This window comes from Nyctereutes procyonoides, unplaced genomic scaffold (genome assembly GCF_905146905.1).
Source record: "Nyctereutes procyonoides isolate TBG_1078 unplaced genomic scaffold, NYPRO_anot_genome, whole genome shotgun sequence".
Taxonomy (NCBI): Eukaryota; Metazoa; Chordata; class Mammalia; order Carnivora; family Canidae; genus Nyctereutes; species Nyctereutes procyonoides.
In genome coordinates, this window is record NW_026575037.1 from 17,615,239 (window position 1) to 17,637,607 (window position 22,369).

Below are 22,369 nucleotides of genomic sequence, written 5' to 3' on the forward strand. Positions count from 1 at the left end.
GCTGCTAGCTGAAGACACTTGTAGGCTTTAAGCCTTCTAGGGGGAGGGGAAGGCATGGGAGAGTGACTCTGGCCAGGTCATCTTTGAATCTACCCTCCACAGTGCCTAGGGACAGCAGGTATCACCAGTAGATGCCCTGTTAGGTGAAGGGGAGATTAAGAGTACACTTACCTTGATGAGCACTGAGTAATATATAGAATTGTCAAGTCACTATGTCGTGCACTTGAAACTAATATAACACTGTATTTTAACTACACTGGAATTAAAACAAAAAGCTTCTGAAGAAAATTTTCTTCTCCTGATAACTCTAGTTTTCATCAGAGACAGTATTAATATTCAGAGTGGATTGTGAGTGAATTAGTATTTGTTTTGGATAGTTACTTCCACAAAGTATGTTAACGAAGAATTTAGCTCAATAGCCATACACAGGTATAGCACTTGCTTTTCTCTTCTGAGGTTTCCTGTTGAATGGAGATTAGCTATGTTAGAAGTATGGAAAAGTGGGGCATGTGGCCATAGCAGGGCTGCAGAGATGTCAAATTGTGCTGTATTGTTGGTTTGAAAAAATGATTTTGTTTGTAAAGCATTCTGTTCTTTATATGTTGGATGGAATGGTAGATCATAGGTTCAATAGAACATTTCCAGAGCGGCCCAGATGGCACATGAGGATAAGTGTTTATCTTGGTGGCATTCACAGTGATGCATCTTGCTCTGGAAAGCAAAGGCCACGTGTTTTTCTTTGGAAGGAAGTGGGTCTTTTCTTCAGTCTGGAGGTTGGGGCAGGCAGCTGAGGGGACCATTTGCTTGCTCAGTGGCCTGTGCTGATGCTGATCTGAGAACCTTACTCGGGGCATCAACTAATCTAAGAGAGTTGGTCCTGTAGCTTTCATACTAGCATGGTGACTTGTTCTGTCTTCCTCCCTTAGCTGGTAGGTTTAGTTCCTACCCAGGAGAGGAACGGGTGAAAGACTATGAATGGCTCTGCCCTGGTCCTCCATTATGGGTAGTACAACCCAAAGCACCAGCTCTTACCAGGAGCACACTGGCCTTTTCATGGGGAGGAGATGCTCTGCCCATGTGCCCCCAGCTAATGGAGTAAGTTCAAGGTTTTCCACACTGGGAGCTTTGCGTACTGAACAGTATGGATTTCCCCTTGACGCAGAATACTAATTGGGTAGGTGTATCACAAAAATAATGCTTTGCATTTATATTTTGCTTCAGAGTTTTCAAGCTTCATTAGACTATGCATTTAACTTGCTCAAATTATATGTGTTTGGCACAAAAGGGAGATAAGGGGAAACTTAATTTAAGTTGAGTCAGTGATTTCACTTGCTATTCCCTTCAGGGAGCATGTAGCCCAGAGGAAGTGCATGATGAGGGAGGGGAAGCTGCTCTTCTCTCTACCGCTTCTGGGGCTGAAGGCCTTGTGTTGTGAGCATCTCATGGCACTGAAGGTGATTCTGGTATCTGAGGTTCTGTACTTTGGGTAGACATGGCCCCCACATGTAAGCCAATTGGTTCAACTAATGTTCTACCAAGAAACGAGCCTCTCTTCCCTCCTTTGAGGTTGTGGTAGGCGTATTGACAGATGCATGCCAGTCTTCATGGGGGCTACATCAGCCTTCGCATGGGACTCTACTTCCTGGGTGGTGGCAAAAAAATTTTCAAGAGTAATTGTGGTCCTATGCAATTTTTACCTTACCCTTTGACTTGAGAAAATAAACTCTGTGGAAGATATGACTCCACTCTTATTTTATCTTATTTTTATTTTTAAAGATTTTATTTATCCATTCATGAGAGACACAGAGAGAGGCAGAGACATAGGCAGAGGGAGAAGCAGGCTCCCTGTGGGGAGCCTGATGTGAGACTCGATCCTGGGTCCCCAGGACCATGCCCTGAGCTAAAGGCAGAGGCTCAAACACTGAGCCACCCAAGTGTCCTGACTCCACTCTATTTTACAATGTTGATTCTCAAAGCCCCAAGAAGTAGGCATGGCTGATGTTATTTATGTCCAGTGTATAAAAGTTAAATTCCTTACTCAAGGTCATGCAGAGCCAGGACCTGGTTTCCAGTGGTTACTCCATGGCCATTCTTCCAAGATTGGGACAGTCTTAACTGTCGGTACAAGGTAGGGCCACCATATATGGTTGTGGAGGCTATTCCCTGAATAGACAGCAACTGGACCACTTATGATTTACTTGCTGGATCTTCCATGCACCATAGCCTGGCATTACCTCTGTGCTGAGGGAGGAGCTTCTCTTTCTAATTTATACAAAGATGTCTAGAAGGCTTGTGGGAGTTGCTTACAAGGCTAAGCTTGTACATAAAACATGAAGCATGAAACTGATGTGGATGGTGTTGGCTTCTTCCTAGGAACCTGTTCACTGCCCCCCAATTCCTCCAAATCCCATCCTCTCCTAAGGAATTTAGAAACTAAATTATTTATTAAGCCTGGGAATTTTACATTTGCACTGAATTCTATACCTTAAGAAATATTTTATTTATTTGAGAGAGGGGGTACAAGTGGGGAAAAGGGCAGAGGGAGAAGGAGAAGCAGACTCCCCACTGGGCAGGGAGTCCAGTGCTGAGACTCGATCCCAGGACCCTGAGATCATGACCTGAGCCGAAGCCAGGTGCTTAACCAGCTGAGCCACTCAGGTGCCCCTATGCTTGCTTTTTTTTTTTTTAAACTGCTTTTTATTGACCCACTACCCTATGTCAGACACAGGCTTATGCTAGGACTGTGGTTATGAGAAGAGACACAGCCTCTGCCTGTACTGCAGGAGTGGGGCTGCATCCACGGTGCACAACCATAAGTGTTTTCATGGTGACACCATTTGGAGAGGGTCACCGAGCCCTAACTTAGGAGGTCAGGGAAGGAAGTCTTCCTAGCAGAGAGGAAATCCATGCAGAAACTGAAGATGATGGGAGTTAGGAAGAGGGAAGGGCAAAAAGTAGCCCAGGCTGATGAAATGCATGGAAGTTTCAAAAGACCCAAAGGGCTTCTCAGACTTTGACATGCCTAGGGAATCACCGGCAAATGGTAATACTAGTTCTTTTCAGTAGGTCTGGGGAAGGGTCTAGAACTTCTGCTCCCAGGTGATCCCATGCTGCTGATGCATGTATCCCACTGAGCAGCAAGGACAGAAAGCAGCAGACTGAAGACTGATTTCCACGTCTACAGTGTGTGTCTCCTCCCTGCCAGATCCCCCACACCGGGCACCATGCCCGACACATCACAAATGCTACCCCACAAACTCATGGAGTAAATTATATCAATATGCAAATCGACAAGGGTTGACCATTGAAGCTGGAGAGGTTAGGAAGGGCCAGGAATGCAGCCACATTAAAGACTTGGCTTGAGTCATGGCCTCAGGGTCTGGGATCGTTGGACTCCCTGCTCAGTGGGGTTTCTACTCGGCCTCTCTCTCAAAATAAATAAATAAAATCTTAAAAAAAAAAAAAGAGCAGTGTTTGGGAAAGAGGGTGGGGGTGAGGGGTGTTCAATATATCATCAGATTTACATTTTAGAAAGATATCTCCAGTAGAGTGGGGAGATGGAACAAAGCATAGGAGACTGGAGTTTGGGGCCCACTTAGGAATGACCCCGGTGACAAGATGGTTGTGGCCTGCTGGCCCAGGGTGGGGGGTCAAGGCAGGTGAGAAAGAGGAATATCCAGGGATGTCTCCTCCAATGACTGAGTGTGGGGACTTTGTCAGTGGTGCCTGCTGACTGGCTCTGCCCTCAGTCTACCCAGTCCCGGGCAGCGTCCAGGAAGCCAGAAGCATAGCATTTCCTGTCAGGAGCTTCTCATCTGGCCTGAAGTAACACATGCCGAGTGTCTAACACAGAGCCCCATGTAGATGAGGTGCTCAGTGCGTGTTTGTTGAGTGACTTTGGAAGGAACTTGGCAGCTACCAAGAAACAGATGAGTGCAAGAGAAGCATGTGATTCAGAGCGAGGGCAGGAGGGCCGAGGTGGGAGCAGCGTGGGGCCAGACTGGCTGCTGATGCCTCCGAGGAGCAGACTGAGCAGACATGGGTGGGAGGAGAGGGGGAGGGAGGCAGAGTTTGCTTCTACTTTCAAAATGTCTAGTTTAATAGACTAGAATGTTCAGCATTTTGAAGCAGTATAGAGTCCCATGAAGGGACGGCACCCCTGTTGAGATTTCAGAATGTGAAATGTCATCATCTAAAGGAATTTTTTATTTTTTTTCTCTGATTTTTAAATTGAATCACTTCTACTATGGAGAATACATGAAGATATGAAGGAAAACAATCACCCCAAAGACTCAGACAAATAATACTATGCTACTAGCTTTTTTGATGTGTTTCCTTTTAGGTTTCGTCTTGCACGTGTTAAATAATTGAGATTTTGATGTGTATGCAACTTGAAGTCATATATTTGAAGTCAAAATATAAACATATAATTAATCTTTGATCATAAAAATATCCTCCTCATTTAAAATTCCCCATAAATATAATTTAGAAATAATTCATTAATACTCCCTCCGCTGTTGGATATTTATGAGGCTCTAAACTTTATTAAACACAATGCCGAGGGGAGTATCTTAGGTAAAGATATTTATTGACATTCTGAGGTAGTTCCTAGAAGTTGAAAACTACCATGTCAGAGATGTGAACTGAGGTTCCTGAGACGTTTTTGCCAAACAGTGTTTCAGAATTGAACCCATTCCCAAGTTCACTTGCAGGTTTTGAGCGTCTGACTCATTGTACTACACCAACACTGAACAATATAGCTTTCAAATTATCAAATTGCCTACAATTAAACTTTTTTCTTGTTTAATGAATATTTTTAATGCTAGTGAGACTTAAGTACTTTTTCCTATTTACTATCCATTTAAAGTTACCCTTTTTATATTAATTGTTCAGATTCTTTGCTCATACATTCTACTTAATTCTGGTGATTTTTTTACTGATTTTTAAAAATAACCCCTTAATAAATTGGCTCCCCCCCCATTCTTTAGTACTGTTTGCGAGGACAGCTTTTAGAAATAATTTTCTACTGATAAGCATCCATGTTTGTCCTACTTTGGGGACTTGGGAGTGATTAGCAGATCCTGGTGTGCTTTGGAATGAGTGTGTGGAATACTATTATGTATCTTGAGGATGGATAGTTTGAAAGGTTTCTTTCTATTGGCCTGTCTGATGAATAAACCTGGGCATTTTAGTAGTGTCATGTGTTTCATATTGTTACTTAACTCATTGTCAGTGTGTTAGATGTTATTCATACATCAATGATAGTCATCATTAGTGAACGCGTTCAGTAAATATTTAGGCGGTCACTCTTGTGCTAGTCAATTCGTTTTTCTATTTTTCAAACAAGAAAATCATGAAGTATCAGCTCTGAGTTGAAAGCAGGATACTGAGCAACCCGGGTGGCTCAGCAGTTTAGTGCCGCCTTCGGCCCAGGGGGTGATCCTGGAGACCTGGGATCGAGTCCCACATCAGGCTCCCTGTATGGAGCCTCCTTCTCCCCCTGTCTGTGTCTCTGCCTCCCTCTGCTTTAAAAAAAAAAAAAAGGAAAGAAAGAAAGAAAGAAAGAAAGAAAGAAAGAAAGAAAGAAAGAAAGAAAATAGGATACTCTCTAGGTAACACTCTGCAGCATGTGACTGACCCCACAATTTGTGGCATGGCGGTGGCCTCCTGTTTGGGACCTCTGGATCAGCTTCTACATCAGAGAAGCCCAGGAAAAGGTTTCTTACTGCATTTGTGCCAAGCCAGCATGGAGAAGCTGCCAGCCAAATACTTATTGATTTCCTACTGTAGGCCTGTGGGTTTGAGCCAAAGAGATCCAGGTATAAGAAACTGACTCTGCCTTTGAGGAGCTTACAATCTAGTTATAGAGACAAGTCTAATAGGAAAACCATCACATTTTGCCCTAAAGAATTGTCTTTTACTTATTCAGTGCAAGGAGCTATTTATATGTAAGGGATATTGATTCTACATTTAAAAATATTTTTTTATTTAAAATTTTTTCTCTTTAATTAGACCTTTTTATACTTTTTTTTTTTTTAAAGATTTTTACCCATTTATTCATGAGAGACACAGGGAGAGAGAGGCAGAGACATAGGCAGAGAGAGAAGCAGGCTCCATACAGGGAGCCCAATGTGAGACTTGATCCCAGGACTCCAGGATCACACCCTGCGCCAAAGGCAGGTGCTTAACTGCTGAGCCACCCAGGCATCCCTTTTATACCATTTATAAGTCATAAATTTATGGCAGTGTTTTCCTTTATGGTGTAAGCTTTATATAATGTTTAGGAAGTTCTTCTCTTTACCTGTACTAATGAAAATATTCTTCCATTTTTCTTTCTAGTACCTTTATAGCTGTGTTAGAATATTTAAAACATTAAACCATTTGGAATTTATTTTTATGTATTACATGACATAGCAATCTAACTTAATTTATTTTCCACATTGCTTATTTAGTTATCTCAGTATGATGTATTAAAGAATCCAGTCCTTCCCTTCTAGTTTGAAATGTCTTTTTATTCTATGCTAGATTCTCACACATTCATGAGCTTGTTTTTCTCCTCTCCTTTTCCAGAAGTCCTTTTGTAGCCTATTAGCTATGTGAGTTTGATTAAAATGCTCTCTCACTTGGTTTTTCCATATTTAAAGTAAGGAATAATTCTAGTCACAATTCCATTTCACGGAGTTGCTGTGAGAATTAACCATAATGTGTTAGTACTGGACCCCATTGTAAGCACTTAATAAATGATATTACTATTTTCATTGTTGTTTGTTTTAGGGCCAGTGCCAACGGCTCTTAGTTACTGTACAGTTAGTTGATATTTGAACAAGACAAGGTGAGGGGTATCACCCCCCTTGTGGTTGAAAGTCTTGGTTTAACTTTTGATTCTTCCAAAACTTAACCACTAATAGGCTACAGATGACTAGAAACCTCACCAATAACCTAAAGAGTTAACACATATTTTGTTTGTTATAAGTGTTATATACATTGTATTCTTAAAGTCCTCTAGAGAAAAGAAAATGTTACAAAAAAAAATCATAAGGAAGAGAAAATACATTTACAGTATAATATTTATTGAGAAAAATCCGTATTCCCTAGAGGAAGTGGGTGGGACAGGCTATCTATTTTCATTCCAAATAAAATTCTCTTTCTAAAAAAAAAATCTGTGTATAAGTGGACATGCACCACTCAAACTTGTTTTGTGCAAGGGTCAACTGTGGTAAACAGCTTTGTTGTTATTTTTCCTTTCAAAGAATTTCAAAGCTTTCTTCTCTGTTCTTCTACCTTTATTTTTCTACTTGAGTTGAATTTCAATTCATCAAACTCTGAGAAAAACAAACAAAAAAGAACCATTGAGATTCTGATTGAAATTGCATTAAATTTATATATTAAATGGGGAGATTTGACATCTTACAAAATTGAATCTTCTCATCTACAAACAATGTAACTCTCTCCATTTATTTAGGTTTTGTGTTTTGGTCTTCAATCAGATTTTAATTAAGTTGAGGCTTAGGCATTGATTTTTCTAGCTTTTCCCCCATGTTTGAGACTGGCCGTCTTCCTCAAAACAGGTAGAGGCAGCTTTGGAATTTCATTAAACACCTTGAGATACATTCTCTTTTAGGTCATCCAGACAGTCCTGTGAGGTAAGATCAAACCTTTCCATCTTACAGATGAGTAATTTAAAAGGAAGGGAGGAATGGATCAGACATTCCTATATTGGATATAAAAATATATCCAATATATTTTTATTGAATCTAAAGTAGGCCTATTATCCCTACTTTGAAAATGAGGAAACTGAGTCCAAGAGGTTAGGTGACATGGCCATGGCATACAGTAAACTAAGACATAGGGCTCAAACCCAGGACTTGGGATTCCCAGTCAGATATTCTAATGGCCAGTGGCCGCTTCTTCCCCCTGGTGCTCTCTCATACTCTCTGTGCTTGTCATTTGTCTCAGGGAAGGTGACCTGAGACCAACTGGTCTATTTCTTAGGGCAGGCTGCCATTCCCTAGTCTAGTTTCTGGACCTGACTGAGTGGCTCTGCACAATGCGGCCATTTCCATATGCCGGGGATAGTGGCTTGGTTAATTCTGTTGCTGTCGAATATGGCCTGGCTGCCTGGCTGCCTGGTTATAGAGAGTGCCTGGGAGGATGTCCAGGAGAGGAGGAAGCCTAGCAGAAGCCAAACAAATCTCTTGTACACCCAAGCCTTGCTGTTTTGTTATCTGACTGCTAGGGTTGAGAAACCCCATCACCAAGTCAAGGTGTCAGATTCATTACTACGTGACCCAAGGCAGCTAGTAAGGGATAAGAATCAGAGTGAGCAAGAGGAGGAGCCTGACCCGGAGCTGCCCCTCCACTGGTACTCTCAGCTAGAAAAGACCTGCTCTCCCAGCAGCAGCCGCCTTTGCCATCAGCCTTTGCTATATTTTTCTTGGATTTGTGCATCGATCTTCCTTTATTTATCATTCACCCCTTGTCCTTTTGCAGAAACAGGACATCAAATACTTGCTTTTCTTGTTTTTCCACTGTAGCCACTTGGGTGCAGAGGCAGAACTTTAACCTTATCTTCCTGATTTTGTGTCTGTATATGTGAATATATGTGCACGCATTGCCTCTCTTGTATCTTGGTGGGATGAATTGTAGTCCAGAATCTGGGCTCTTGGAGAGATCCCTGGAGGCCAACTACCCCGGCCTCTGCTTCTGGGCAGGTTTATATCTGAATGGAGCCAAGGGACTCCTGAATATCCTTGGGGGCATCCAGAGGGTTGGAAGAGAAACCGAGTGAGTAGGGTCTCTAGGTGCTGGGCAGTCTGTGTTCACTTGAAGCACCTGTTACATATATTGAGACTTTGAGTTATATTTCACTGGTTAGAAATGCTTTGCTCTTAAGAGTAAAAGACTGAAATTACTGGTCTGTGCCACATAGATGGGACTCATGTTCTCTTTTGAAAGAATATCAGAAATGAAAATTTAAGCCCATTCTGCTTGCTTTCCTAGATTGTGTAGGGCACAATAATTTGGAAAAGAGGCAGGTCTGAGTGTGAAGATACTGGAAGTAGGATTTATTTCTTTGAAACTCAGCAGGTACCTATCCCATCAGGGTGTTGCATTTCCCAACCCCACAATGGTACCTTCTGGAGTTGAGCTATGAAATGGCCTCATGTGGCCCTATGCATCACCTTGCACTTAACAGGGATGCAGGGTGATAAGACAGAGAAAGTTCAGATCTCCTGCCCCAGAGTGAATTACAGTCTATTTAAGGAAAGAGTCCTCAATTGTGAAGGATTGAAGGGAGCCATTACATAGCCCTTTCTTTCCTTGCCTGTGATCAGAACCAGTTGGAAGAGATAGAGGAATCAGGCAAATGGAGTTAAAATATCCTCTTTATGACCAGTGAAGTTGGTCCTAGAAATTGTTGTTTATGTCCATGGGCAAGTGAAATTTCTAAAAGTGAATCGTAGAATCAGACAGATTTCCCCACCCAACACAGGTAGCCCTGGAGAACTGCAGGCTTCTCTTCCTATTGGTCATCCCCATGCCCTTTGACTTCTCCCCTAACACCTATAGAATGGGGAAGCAGAGCAAGATGCAAATTCATCTCCAAGAAAGCAGATAAAGAGAGGTGCTTGAGCTACACATGTCCAATTCTTGACTCCCGAATTACCAATCCAGGGAAAAGACCTGAGAGTTACTTTGAAATATGTCTCTCCATGAGGAAACAGCAGATCAGGCAATAGGAGATTTTCTCCCTCAATAAGCCCACCTGATTAGCTAGAGATGTACTATAAGGCAATGCATACTGACTCCGAGTTTTTGCTAGAAGATTCATATATATTTACTGAAAAGAGATGATCAGAATAACATGTGTTTAATCAGGGAACATCTCTGGAAGAAGAATTGGGCTCAGTTTGGTGGAGAGGAGAACACAGCTTTAAACACTGACCTGTAGGAATGGGGGGGGGGAGTTCAAGATGAGTTTGAGCTGTAGTAAAACCTAGAAGGCCTCCCCACACGATAAATACAGTAGGCTATCATGATCTGGGAGATGTGGGTTAGCGTCATCAATCCCAGGAGTCATAAATGGAATATAAAGATTAGATGGCACAGTCCCAACTGGGAAAGTTCACAGGCCTTGGGCCCAGCTGATACAGTGTGTGGGTAGCCCATAGGTGGCAACTGGGAAGGTTATGGTTCCAGGGATTCCAGCAAGATGAGGCTCCTGGGGTTAGTCCTCATGAGTCGGGTTGTGGGGGGAAAGCTCTCTGATTTCTTAACTGGTTTGATAAATTAGTGGTGTTTTCTGGTGTACTATCTGAAAAAAAATTGCTTACTTTTTTTTTAAAAGCAGAAAGAAAATGTTTTTTTTTATTTGTTTGCTTTTTGTCTTAACATCTAGAATATAAGGGAGAGCTGTGGTATGTAGGCTCAATGGGTGTGATACTTTATTTTGAGTTTTCTGTTGCTTGATTGAAAACGGTTTAAAATCCCACAGGTTCTGAGCAGGGAACTGGGACGAATCGTAGCACAGACCTTTCAGAAACAGTAGGTGATTCAAAGGCCATATTCTTCTTGATTTTAGAATGCGATGTGTGATTTTTGTATGGTGGATTTTTCTTTCAAAACACATTTTTCTTAGGGTGACATTAAAATCTGTTTGTCTTCTGGGAGTACCCAGGAACTGGCAGCTGAAAATTATGAAACAGGAAAGTCGACAGAGGATCAAAGTTATAACTATGGATGAACGTATAGATAATGAAGATTTAAGAATATATTCCCATCTGGTCTATTTGCTGCTGTTTGACTATATATTTATACTTGTTTATGCTTCCATGTGAATACGTGGCTATACCTGGTTATTGTTAAGTTGGATTGGCTAATCCTAATGTCGAGCAGAGATGTCTGTCCATGTTGTAGTATGGTATAGAGTTTGCTGTGATTGCCTTCAGAGAGACCCAGGTACCTCTTGAGGATTTATTTCCATCTCCCAAGATTCAGTGAGTTGTTTGCTGGCTATCTCAAAATAATATGTGTAAAATGCTGAACACAGTGCCTGGCATACAGGAAGCTTCTCTAATTCTTAACATGGAGAAATACTTATTGTATTTTAACTTGGAAATGGTTATAAAATAGCATGTAAAGTATTATCCCAGTATTATCTCAGTTCTGCAAAATTCAGCAAATAGTTAAGTTCTTATATCCCAGATGCTGTTAAGGACCTTGGCTATGAGATAGGGAAGAACTTTCCACTTTCTTGTGTTTCATTTAATTTTGCCTCACAGAGTTGATTGGTGTGGCTTGCTAGGGTGACCTCTATAGATAGAAAACATTTGTTTTCCCTAATTCTGTTTTAGAAGCTAGATGCTGACTTTGTATAGATATTTAGCCATAGAAACCTGATTGGGTGCCCTCTCTGAGAAGTTAGTCAGAAGTCTTGCCCACCTTCTCCTTGTGTTGATGAGGCAGTGCTTTGGAAGAGCTCATTTGTCCCTTGTTTTTGCTCAGCAATAAGGATTGGAAGTTGAAACACATTGGTTGAGTTTCCTAGAGCACTGATGTCAACACAGCCCAAAGCCACCTGGAAACCTTCCTTTTCAAGGGAACCTTTGCTGGGAGAATGATTGTGGTGATTCTCTCTTCCTTCTTCAGCATGTTATCATCTGCCCCCTTGCATTGGACCTTTTGAATTTTTATTTTGGGGAGAGATACTTAGAAATATGGCTTTTGGCCCATGGTTGATTGAGCATGTGAGTCAAATTGATGGGTGCCCAAACTGGATTTTGACACTGGGGCCCTTTAGCAATGGAAATTTGAGTTTGCAATGGTCTGCTGGATATGATTGGCAATGCCCACCCTGGCCCTTATTCTTTACTTGTCTACTGCATGGTCTAAGGTAAGTATTTAGGTACCTTAGTGACTTCCATAAGATCAGGAGGGATTTTCAACCCATTTCTAATCATTTTGCAAGGGTTAAGAGATCTACACTTAACAAAATTATTTGAACCGAAGCAAATTCCTGCCAAACAGTCACTGTGAAAGTTTTTTATTTCAGCAAGAAGAGGAATTCATGATATGATATTCCAGCACCTAAAGGAATGAAACCATTTAAGAATGAAATAGTATTTGTACCTATTCATTCCCCAGTCTTTATTCCAGAGCACCTCACATGAGAATGCAAATTACTGACCAACCTTTTGATATTTCTTTCAGGGACACCTGTGTGGTTCTTTGTGAAAATTGCTCCAATTCGAAATGAACAGGATAAAGTGGTTTTATTTCTTTGCACTTTCAGTGACATAACAGCTTTCAAACAGCCAATTGAGGATGATTCATGTAAAGGTTTGTAATTCTGATTTGTACAAATACATTTATGTGGGTTTTTTTTTGTTGTTGTTGTTGTTTCCTGTGGTGTGACTCCCATTCCAGAGAATTTGAGGTTGCCAAGGCAATCTCTACACAAAGATCAAGATTTAAACTTTAATTTGTGTTGGGTAAAGCATTGTATCATTCTGGAATGTATTAAGGGGTCAAAGGGGAGGGGAAAAAGCTTTGTTTAGGAAACCATTTGAACTCAATTTTATACCTTTTTAGAGTAACCCTTTCCAGTAATGATTAGACAGAAGAAGGTAGTTGGGCACCTTTGGTATCAACAGAATCTTTTCTAGTGTCCCCATGACAGATGGGGGTCACCCAAATGAGTTAGTTCATGGCCACATTCATCGTATTTGTATATAGACTTTGTTAGGTTTGACTGAGGTCTTGCATTTCAAGATTGTTGCAGTTGATTTTAACACAGCTCTACCTCTGTGGTTGTTAGGTCTACAGCTGGTGAATTCATTGGAAACATGGTATTAATGAGGCCATGGTCTTGAGTAACATTTCCATTTGGGTCATTTAATCAGCTTGGGACCACAGATTTTAGCACTCACTTCAGCCATGTATCATGTGCATGTATTCTCTGAATCACACTGCGGGCCAGTGAAGGAAAGGACTCAGGATTTCTAGAACAACTGTACTCTTGAAGAGGTCAAGGTAATCAGATATACAATAGATGGCATGCTATCCTCAGAGGTTTGGGATTAGGGGGTGTCACAGCACTCTCTTCCATCCCCCTTCCATTGGGTGCATGCAAGATAACCGAGAGGCCATAGCTCTTTCTTGTTGCAGTGCTTCTTGGCTCTGTGGTTGATTTTCTAGCTCTCTCTGAGAACTCTGCTCCTTGCCGTTTCCTGAGATGCAGCAGAGAGATGGGAGTAGAGTCCAGGGAAAAGTCAAATTGGGGAGTATTCTTGATATGATAAAATTGCGATTGTTAAATGTATCTTATAGGAGGAAATAAAAAGCATCATGGTCTTTTCATTTTGTGACTTTTCTCTGGGGGTGTGTCCTCTAGCACATTTGGATGCTCACATTTATAAGTTCAGAGCACAATGCTGTATATACCAGTGCATCGTATTATTTTTCTTTTTTTAATTATCTGATAACCCAGTAAATCAATTTCAGCCTGCCTTTTGGTTTCAAGACTACAGCAGATGTAAAGTTTCTCAACCAGTGCCTCAGCTCCTGCAGTCTCCTCTTTTTCCTGCAGGTCTGTGACTCCCTGATTTCTGGTTTCTGACTTGAGGATTTCTCAGCGCAATAGTGATTACACGGTGATAGACTCACTCATGATTAAGTATCATCCTGCTATCATCCAGAAAGGCCATTTGCTTTTTTAACTGAATAAACTCATAAAATATTAAAGGCAGTCAGATATTTTGACATTTGCTTTTGTAAGTTTTGTCTTAAAAACGTAAATAGTCAGAATGTTGGTTGAGTCAGACTGTTTGCCTTTTACCATCACTGGAATATTTTTGGGTGACATGCAAGTATTTAGTAGGAGAGGCATACTCAACAGAGAGAGTGCCTCACATTGCCACGTAGGTATATGCATTTGGCTCTCAAGAAGTGTAACACAAGAGATAAATCAGAGCGATGCAGTGAGATTCGCCTAGCTGTTTATTTTCCAGGAAAAAAAAAAGTCCTACTTCATTTAACCTGACTCAATGATGCATTTCCTTGCTGATGAGAGTTTTGGTACACACACACACCACACACACATATACACACGTCGCACACCCGCACACTTCAGTGTTCCCTGTAGGAATGCTGCTAAGTGATCATGCTTAGTGTCTTCTCCAAGACATGACTGTATAAGCCTGTCCCTTTCAGATGCCATGACAGATATGTCTGGACCCTCCCACTTGTTATGTCACTGTGCCCCGGCCTACTTTGATTTGGTAGTCTACTTAGGACAAGGTCAGATTTTATATCACTCTGTTTATGATGGAAGAGCATGATAGTTCTCCAGGCCTTTTTAGTTGTAAGTCTATAAACTGTGGTTCTGGCTGCAAGGATCAAATCCAGGAAGATACATTGCCACGTGGCTGGAATGTTCTCCTGACTTGACATTTCTTCTTGGATGTGTTGTCACAGTGGGAGATCCTGGCAAATACAGCTGGGTTTTCAGTACAGCACCTCACTCAGCAGTACGAGTCTTGTGACCCAGGCTTATTTAGGATTCACTTTTGAGATGGAATTATCTGAAGACCCCAGAAATCCGCGGATAATTGTTCTTTGGCAGAGCAGCACAAGGTGTTTCCCACCATCAAATTCGTCCTTTGTTTTAGTCAGCTGTGCTCAAATTGTCTTTAAAATGACATTGTTTTCCTTGCTCGTGCAGTGCCTGACTCTGGGCCTTGGGACTGGGGTAAGTGCCTCCAGGAAGTGATACGAGAAGCCAGTTGGCGCCTCAGATTTTCCCACAAACACTCTGCAAGTGGTAAACACATGGGATAATCTGCAGTCCACTATTTTAGCATCTGACACAAAGTAACTCCCCTTTGGCAGGTGATTGGACGGCCCTGAGGCCCCTCTTACATTTAGTGTATTGGTTCTCAAGCTCCTTTTTAGGAATGATCCAGGCCCCTGACTCCCTCATCCTCTCCTTTCTGTCTTTTGACTTCTTTCTTAGCTCTCTGACAAAAGGTGTCCACAGATGGTGTGGACCAGGCAATGCAAGTCAAGCTAGATTTGCAGTTTGGTAGCAGCTCTGGGTGTATGCATGCGTGTGTGCATGCGTGTGTGTGTGCGCATGCGTGTCTGTGTGTGTGTGTGTGTCTGAAGTCAGAATGAGAGAGTAGCTGGGAATTCTTGGTTGAAATGAGACTCTGTGATGTTTCAGGGGTTTCCTTTGTTTCTAATCTCTTACTTGTCTGTTATTATGGATAATTGGTAGTGGCTACAGGATATTTTTCTCTGTCTTGTTCTCCCTTTTGAGCTAGGAGGCCTGGACAAATGGGTAGAGAATTAGATGGTAAGGCCCAGAGTTGCTCTCTACCTTGTTTCCTAAAGGATGAGGATGAGTCATCCCTCTTGTTTTGTCTCTTACCCTACCAAATAATCTCACATTGAAGGAGTGAATTCATTTTCAAAACTTGAGCCAGATTCTGATAACAAAAGGAATGTAGAACCTCAGAGGAGATTTTTAAAGTGAGGGATTGAGAATATGCAGGGATAAGGGCTCTGGCAAGCCGTTGTAACTGCAGACCCTTCTCCAAATGTCTTCCTGTGTGATATTTGCGAGGCACTCTCGGGAAAGAAACCAAGCAGTGGATACAAGCCACAGGTCCCCTCTTGTCCCCTGGATATTGACTTTTATCTCTCTACTGTTAGGATAATGGAAAGGTGATGATTTCGTGACTGCTCCTTGAAGCAGCCACTCTAGAGTTTTGGTTATTTCTACAGTGACAGGGAAAAGACCAGAGGAGGAAGACTTGAGGATGCTTAGGCAGTGTCCACACTGACTGTCCATCTCGGTCATCAGTGTCCTTTATTCTCTTGTGTATGTTGGGTTATGGCACCAGCTCCTCTAAGAGAATCTGTGACTGCAGATTAGGACAAGCTGGCCTCACAGCCTCCCTACAAGGTCAGGACACCTTACAGCCATCCTCTGCAACTTCTACTCAAAGTGACGTGGCATGATTTCCCAGAGCAGGGACCATAGGTTTGTCTTTTCTCCTATCCCTGGACTTATCCTTGGAGGAGCTGGAATTTCATCTCAACCCAGGATCCTCTTCTGACCTAGGGAGGATACAGGGTTATGTGGGCTAAAGTAGCCTGGGGAGGGGGGCGTTGCCCCGGTTGAAGCCAGCAGCTGTTGTGTGGTCAAGGAAAGGGGAAGTGATTGTCCTTACTGAGAATGGAGAAGGGATCCAGCGAGTACTGTTTAGCCGACTGCTGGATTGCACGTTGTGTTTCCTTCCTTCTGGCCTTCTCCTTTCATGCCTCCTCTTCCCTTCCTGTCCAACCCCTCTCACTCCAAAGATACCCAGTACATGCGTGTTAGCTGAACAGAGAGAAGTCTGCCTAAGGCCAAGGGGAGCATACAGAAGAGGTAGCGGACAGTTTTGCTGGTGATAGGGCAATACCTGGGAAACGCTCCCTCGGAGGAGGAGCTGCTTTATTTTCCTTGTGGAAAAGGTCCACTGGGCTTCCCCTAAGGCATATCATCCTGAGCTAGGTTCTCATTGGGTTGTGTCCTCCCATTTGGCCTTTTGGACAAAAGAAGATTCATTGTTTCCAGGAGTGTTTCTCCTAATGGCTCGGGTCCACATTGTACCTGTTATCTTCCACCACATACATTTGCTTCTCTTATGTGTGTGTGTGTTTTTTCTTTTATTTATTTATGATAGTCACAGAGAGAGAGAGAGAGAGAGAGAGAGAGGCAGAGACACAGGCAGAGGGAGAAGCAGGCTCCATGCACCGGGAGCCCGACGTGGGATTCGATCCCGGGTCTCCAGGATCGCGCCCTGGGCCAAAGGCAGGCGCCAAACCGCTGCGCCACCCAGGGATCCCTTATGTGTTTTTAATCTCATTGGTGGCCGTTACCCCAGTCCCCCAAACCTGGAACCCAGAGGCCACCTGGATGCCTTGTCTCTCTTTCTACAGCTGCTGTTCACCGAGTTCTGTGGATCCTACCTCTGTAGTTGTTCTCCAGCTCTCATCACCTGGCTCAGGCCACAGTACTATCTAGGCGTGCAGGATCTCTTGCCTGGGGTCCTGACTGATCTTTTATCTGTCGACCTTGTTTTTTAAAATTGACCACGCACATTACCATTCTGTCTTTTTTTTTTTAAAGATTTTATTTATTTATTCATGAGAGACACAGCGAGGCAGAGACATAGGCAGAGGGAGAAGCAGGCTCCATGCAGGGAGCCCGATGTGGGACTCGATCCTGGGACTCCAGGATCATGCCTTGGGCTGAAGGCAGGTGCTAAACCACTGAGCCACCCAAGGATCCCCCCATTCTGTCTTTCTAAAATGAAATCAATGTGTTTCCTCCTCCTCATGCCTATTTAAACTCCTCCCTGGTTCCCCGTGGGTTTCAGGATGAAGTTCAAATTTCTTGCAATCTCGGTTCTTACCACCAAAGTTCTTCTCCATCTGGCACCTGGCAACGACTGTAACATCACTTCAGGCTATGGTCTACATCCTCCTCCCCTCTACCAGCTGCGCCTCACTCATCCAGCCATTTAGGGTATCTTACTCTTTATTGACATATTACCCTGTTTTATGATTTTTGCCTTTGTGGGTGCTGTTCCTTCTGTGTACAATGTCTATCTTTTCCTTCTTGTGTTTTTGACTCCTACTCATCTTTCAAAATTTTGCTCTAGTATATGACCTCCTCTGGGACGCTCTCCCTGAATCCCTACCCTGGATTAGCTTACCCTCCCCCCTTTTATTAGCTTGCCTTCTTTGGACAGCCTTGACTCCTAGCATCCTATATTCATGTCTGTCACATAACTTAGCTCATTATGTCATGGCTTTTAAAATTTATCTGTCAATCTTCCCTACTGGGATGCATGCTTTTTGAAGCCAGAGTCTGTGTCTTATTTATCTCAGTATCTCCAGTACCTAGTGCAATGCTTGGCGTGTAGTAATTATGTTTATAGAGTTAATACATGAATGAAGTTTTTTCATCTGGCCAGGTAATGGTTCCTATTAGAAAGTATTTCCTTCCTACAGAAGACACAGAGCTTGTTCCTCCCGGTAGAGGTGTGATGGAGAATTTCACACTGCCTGTCCATTTTCCCATCTAGGGCCCACTCATCTTCCCATGCCTTCCACTCAGGCAGCTCCTTTGACAGCCACATTCTTGGAAAGGTTTCAGGGCTAGTCCAGAGAGTAAGAGGCTAGTCTGAGCCTGGGGAAATGCCCAGAGGTCCAGGGATCTTTCTTTTCATCCCTTGTGTTAGATCAGCTTTGGACCAGGACCCTGAACTCCCTGCTGGGCAGGTTCTGTGACCTTCCTCTTATCATTTGTCTCAGGGTGTGGATCTTGGTGGTGGTAGTAGTGGTGGTAGCCAAGGGGTGGGTTGGATCAGGGGGTTGCAGAACCTTGTTGGTGTTTGCATGCATGGCTATGTTTTACCTGATTGAAAAATACCCTTTTTGTTCTTGAACAGCTCTGTAGAACTCAGTTCCAGTTTTGTTTTGAGCTGAAAGAGAGCCTAACTCTGAAAGAGACTTTAGAAATTTCTAGCCCGCAATTCACAAAAGCAGATTTCAGTGAGCATCTTCATAAATGGCACATTTGGGGGAGATGTCAAAGACCCCTGTAGAGTCTGGACTGTCTCTTCCTGTTAACATTAATGCGACCCCTACCATCTGATGATCACCATGTACCTCTTTTCAAGCTGATTCTGTTGGTCTGCTTAATGGCATCAGGATGGATGAAAATGCCACTATCTTTTATTAAAGCCTAGAACTTCTGGAATGAGATAATAAATAACCGATTTGCTATTCTTGCTATGTTGACAAAAATTTATTCAGATCATGATTCTTAAAGGTTGTGCAAGAAGAGGGCCATTTGGCTGCTTAAGTTCATTGTCCTCTGGATTCCAAGTCTGTCTTGGAAAAGGTGCTCCAGGGTAAAATTTGGCAGAAGAGATGTCTGCTGCAAGATGTTGGATACTGCTAAACACGAAAGGACCACAAAAACAAACAAAACAAACAAACACAACCAAAAAATAAATCTTCTAGTCTTGCTTTTAACTGTCATCTTAGAAGAGTCGGATGCTCTATCATGTGAAAGGAGTCGGATGCTCTGTTTACTTAGACCCCACAGCTAAGTCTTTGGAGCCCCAAAGACTCTCAAGCTTGGGCCTGAGAACCCTGACAGGTGTTCAGGAGTCTCACGAGGCAATTGCCATAGTCATAACTTTGATGCAGATAGGTTGGGTTGTTGGGCGTTGGAAAGGACAGTTGTCTTTGGGGACCTTTAAATGCAGTAAAGATCACTCATATGTCTTCTGCAGTGCAGATGGGGCTGGATTGGAAAAGGACCAGCATTTTACTTTTCCTGGAGGAGCTAGTCCAGGGCGCCAAGGAGGCCTCCAGACAGCCTCTGTTTTAGTCTACTAACCGGAGCCCACTAAATCTAGCCTTGTTGTCTTACCAGGCAAGTGTACCGTACCTTTAGGCACCTAGAGTATTTTAATCTCCACTTTACAGATAAGGCTTAAACAACATAAAAGACTTGTTGGGGATCACAAAGCAAGCTGGAGGCAGAGATCGGACTGTGAGGAGATTTCTTTGTTCCAGGTTCAGTACCAGGCTCTTTGGGATTCTTGGTACTTGGGGAACCTGTTATAAACCATCCTTCCCCCCATCCCAGAGCAGACTAAAATATGCCCATGCTTTCCCCCACCTGCCCAGGGATTAGATCCATTTCTCATTCCCCTGGCTTTGGAGAATGTAGTGCATGGAATGGCCATTTAACTAGCTTGTCCATGCAACCCATGGAACCAGGCTGGTCTCTACATCAGACTCTGTGGGGGTTGGGAACATCCTGAGCCCAGTCACAAAGTCAGAGAAATATCTTGACTGCCTGGTATTATCTGGCAGGAAAGCTTTGGGCCAGAGTGGAAAGATCTGGGTTCTGGACTCTTTGTAGTTCTCTAGGCACTCTGCCTCTGTTTCCTTATTTGTAAAACAGTACTGAGACCTGCCCTACGTATGTCACAAAACTATGACTAGGACAGAGTGAAAGTGCAGGGAAAACTAAATTGCTACACAAATTTGAGTGTGTCTCGGTGCTTTTCTGAGCAGCAAGTCTGGACTGGGAGGAATGCCGAGTGACTCACAGGAGCCCAGGAGGACAATGGGTGTATGTACTTCGACAGTGTAACTGGTGGTGTGAATGTCCATTACCTTCAGGATATGATTGAAACTGTCTCTTCTCTCCTCTGCATGCTCTAGGCTGGGGGAAGTTTGCTCGGCTGACTAGAGCACTGACAAGCAGCAGGGGTGTCCTGCAGCAGCTGGCTCCCAGTGTGCAAAAAGGCGAGAATGTCCACAAGCACTCCCGCCTGGCTGAGGTAAGGGTGACGGGCTAGCTCCTCTTAAACCTCACTTCTCTGGGGTGCAGGGCTGAGAAAATGCTACAAAGCAAGGGTGTGGTTTGGAAGGGACCTTCAGGACCCTCATACTCCTGTCTTGGCTGGGCTAAGCACCATGACATGTGACTTTGGGAAAATGACCTAACTCCTTTGAGCTTTGTGCTTTTCTGGATGTAAAAGGGGCCTGCAGACAGCACTGTTCCAGCTTATTGAGGTGATAAGTGTCAATTCACTTTCTTGAGGGAGTAGAGAAGAGGCTAGAAGTCCCATATCCACAAAGGGGTTTATACTTATAAACCATAAACAATTTTTTTAAATTTAAATTCAATTTGCTAACATACAGTATAACACCCACTGCTCATCCCATCAAGTGACCTCCTTAGTGTCCGTCACCAATCCCCCCACCCACCTCCCCTTCCGCAACCCTTTTTTTGTTTCCCAGAGTTAGGAGCCTCTCATGGTTTTTCTCCCTCTCTAATTTTTCCCTACTCAGTTTCCCTCCTTTCCTTTAGAATCCATTTCACTATTTCTTATATTCCATGTATGAGTGAAACCATATGATGATTGTCCTTCTCTGATTGACTTATTTCACTCAGCATAATACCCTGCAGTTCCAATGGTAGGTATTCATCCTTTCTGATGGCTGAATAACATTCCATTGTATATAGAGATCACATCTTCTTTATCCATTCATCTGTTGAAGGACATCAAGGCTCCTTCCACAGTTTGGCTATTGTGGACATTGCTGCTATAAACTTTGGGGTGCAGATGTCCTGGTGTTTCACTACATCTATCTTTGGGGTAAATACCCAGTAGTGCAATTGCTGGGTCATAAGGTAGCTCTATTTTTAACTTCTTGAGGAACCTCCACACTGTTTTCCAGAGTGGCTGCACCAGTTTGCATTCCCACCAACAGTGCAAGAGGGTTCCCTTTTCTCCACATCCTTTCCAACATTTGTTGTTTCCTGTCTTGTTAATTTTAGCCATTCTCACTGGTGTGAGGTGGTATCTCATTGTGGTTTTGATTTGTATTTCCCTGATGGCCAGTGATGTGGAGCATTTTTTCATGTGCTCATTGGCCATATGTAGGTCTTCTTTGGAGAAATGTCTGTTCATGTCTTCTGTCCATTTCATGACTGGATTGTTTGTTTCTTGGGTGTTGAGTTTGATAAGTTCTTTATAGATCTTGGACACTTGCCCTTTATCTGATACATCATTTACAAATGTCTTCTCCCATTCTGTTGGTTGTCTTTTAGTTTTGTTTCCTTCACTGTGCAGAAGGTTTTTTATCTTGATGAAGCCCCAGTAGTTCATTTTTGCTTTTGTTTCCCTTACCTTCATAGATGTGTCTAGCAAGAAGTTGCTGTAGCCAAGTTCCCAAAGGTTGTTGCCCGTGGTCTCCTCTAGTATTTTGATGGATTCTTGTCTCACATTTAGATCTTTCAACTATTTTGAGCTTATCTTTGTGTTTGGTATAAGAGATTGGTCCAGTTTCATTCTTCTGCATGTGGCTGTCCAGTTTTCCCAATACCATTTACTGAAGAGACTGTCCTTTTTCCAGTGGATCTTCTTTCCTGCTTTGTCAAAGATGAGTTGACCATAGAAGTGAAGGTCCATTTCTGGGTTGTCTATTCTGTTCCATTGATCTATGTGTTGGTTTTTGCGCCAGTATCATACTGTCTTGATGATCACAACTTTGTAATACAGCTTGAAATCAGGCATTGTGATGCCCCCAGCGTTGGTTTCCTTGTTCGATAATCCTCTATTTGGGTTTTTTTTCTGATTCTATACAAATCTTTTTTTTTTTTATTCTATACAAATCTTAAGATTATTTGTTCCAACTCTGTGAAGGAAGTCCATGGTATTTTGGTAGGGATTGCATTGAACATGTAAATTGCTCTAGGTGGCATAGACATTTTCAAAATATT

General features: G+C 42.8%; 1 protein-coding gene across 2 annotated transcripts in view; it reads left to right on the forward strand.

The window, feature by feature from the left end:
- Positions 1-22,369, forward strand: part of KCNH1 (potassium voltage-gated channel subfamily H member 1) — a 370,271-nt gene that overhangs the window by 31,787 nt on the left and 316,115 nt on the right. For both annotated transcript variants that reach the window (XM_055319555.1, XM_055319556.1), the window contains exons 4-5: positions 12,211-12,339; positions 20,302-20,420. In XM_055319555.1, coding sequence (XP_055175530.1) covers positions 12,211-12,339; positions 20,302-20,420 — 248 coding nt within the window. The remainder of the gene's footprint in view (positions 1-12,210; positions 12,340-20,301; positions 20,421-22,369) is intronic.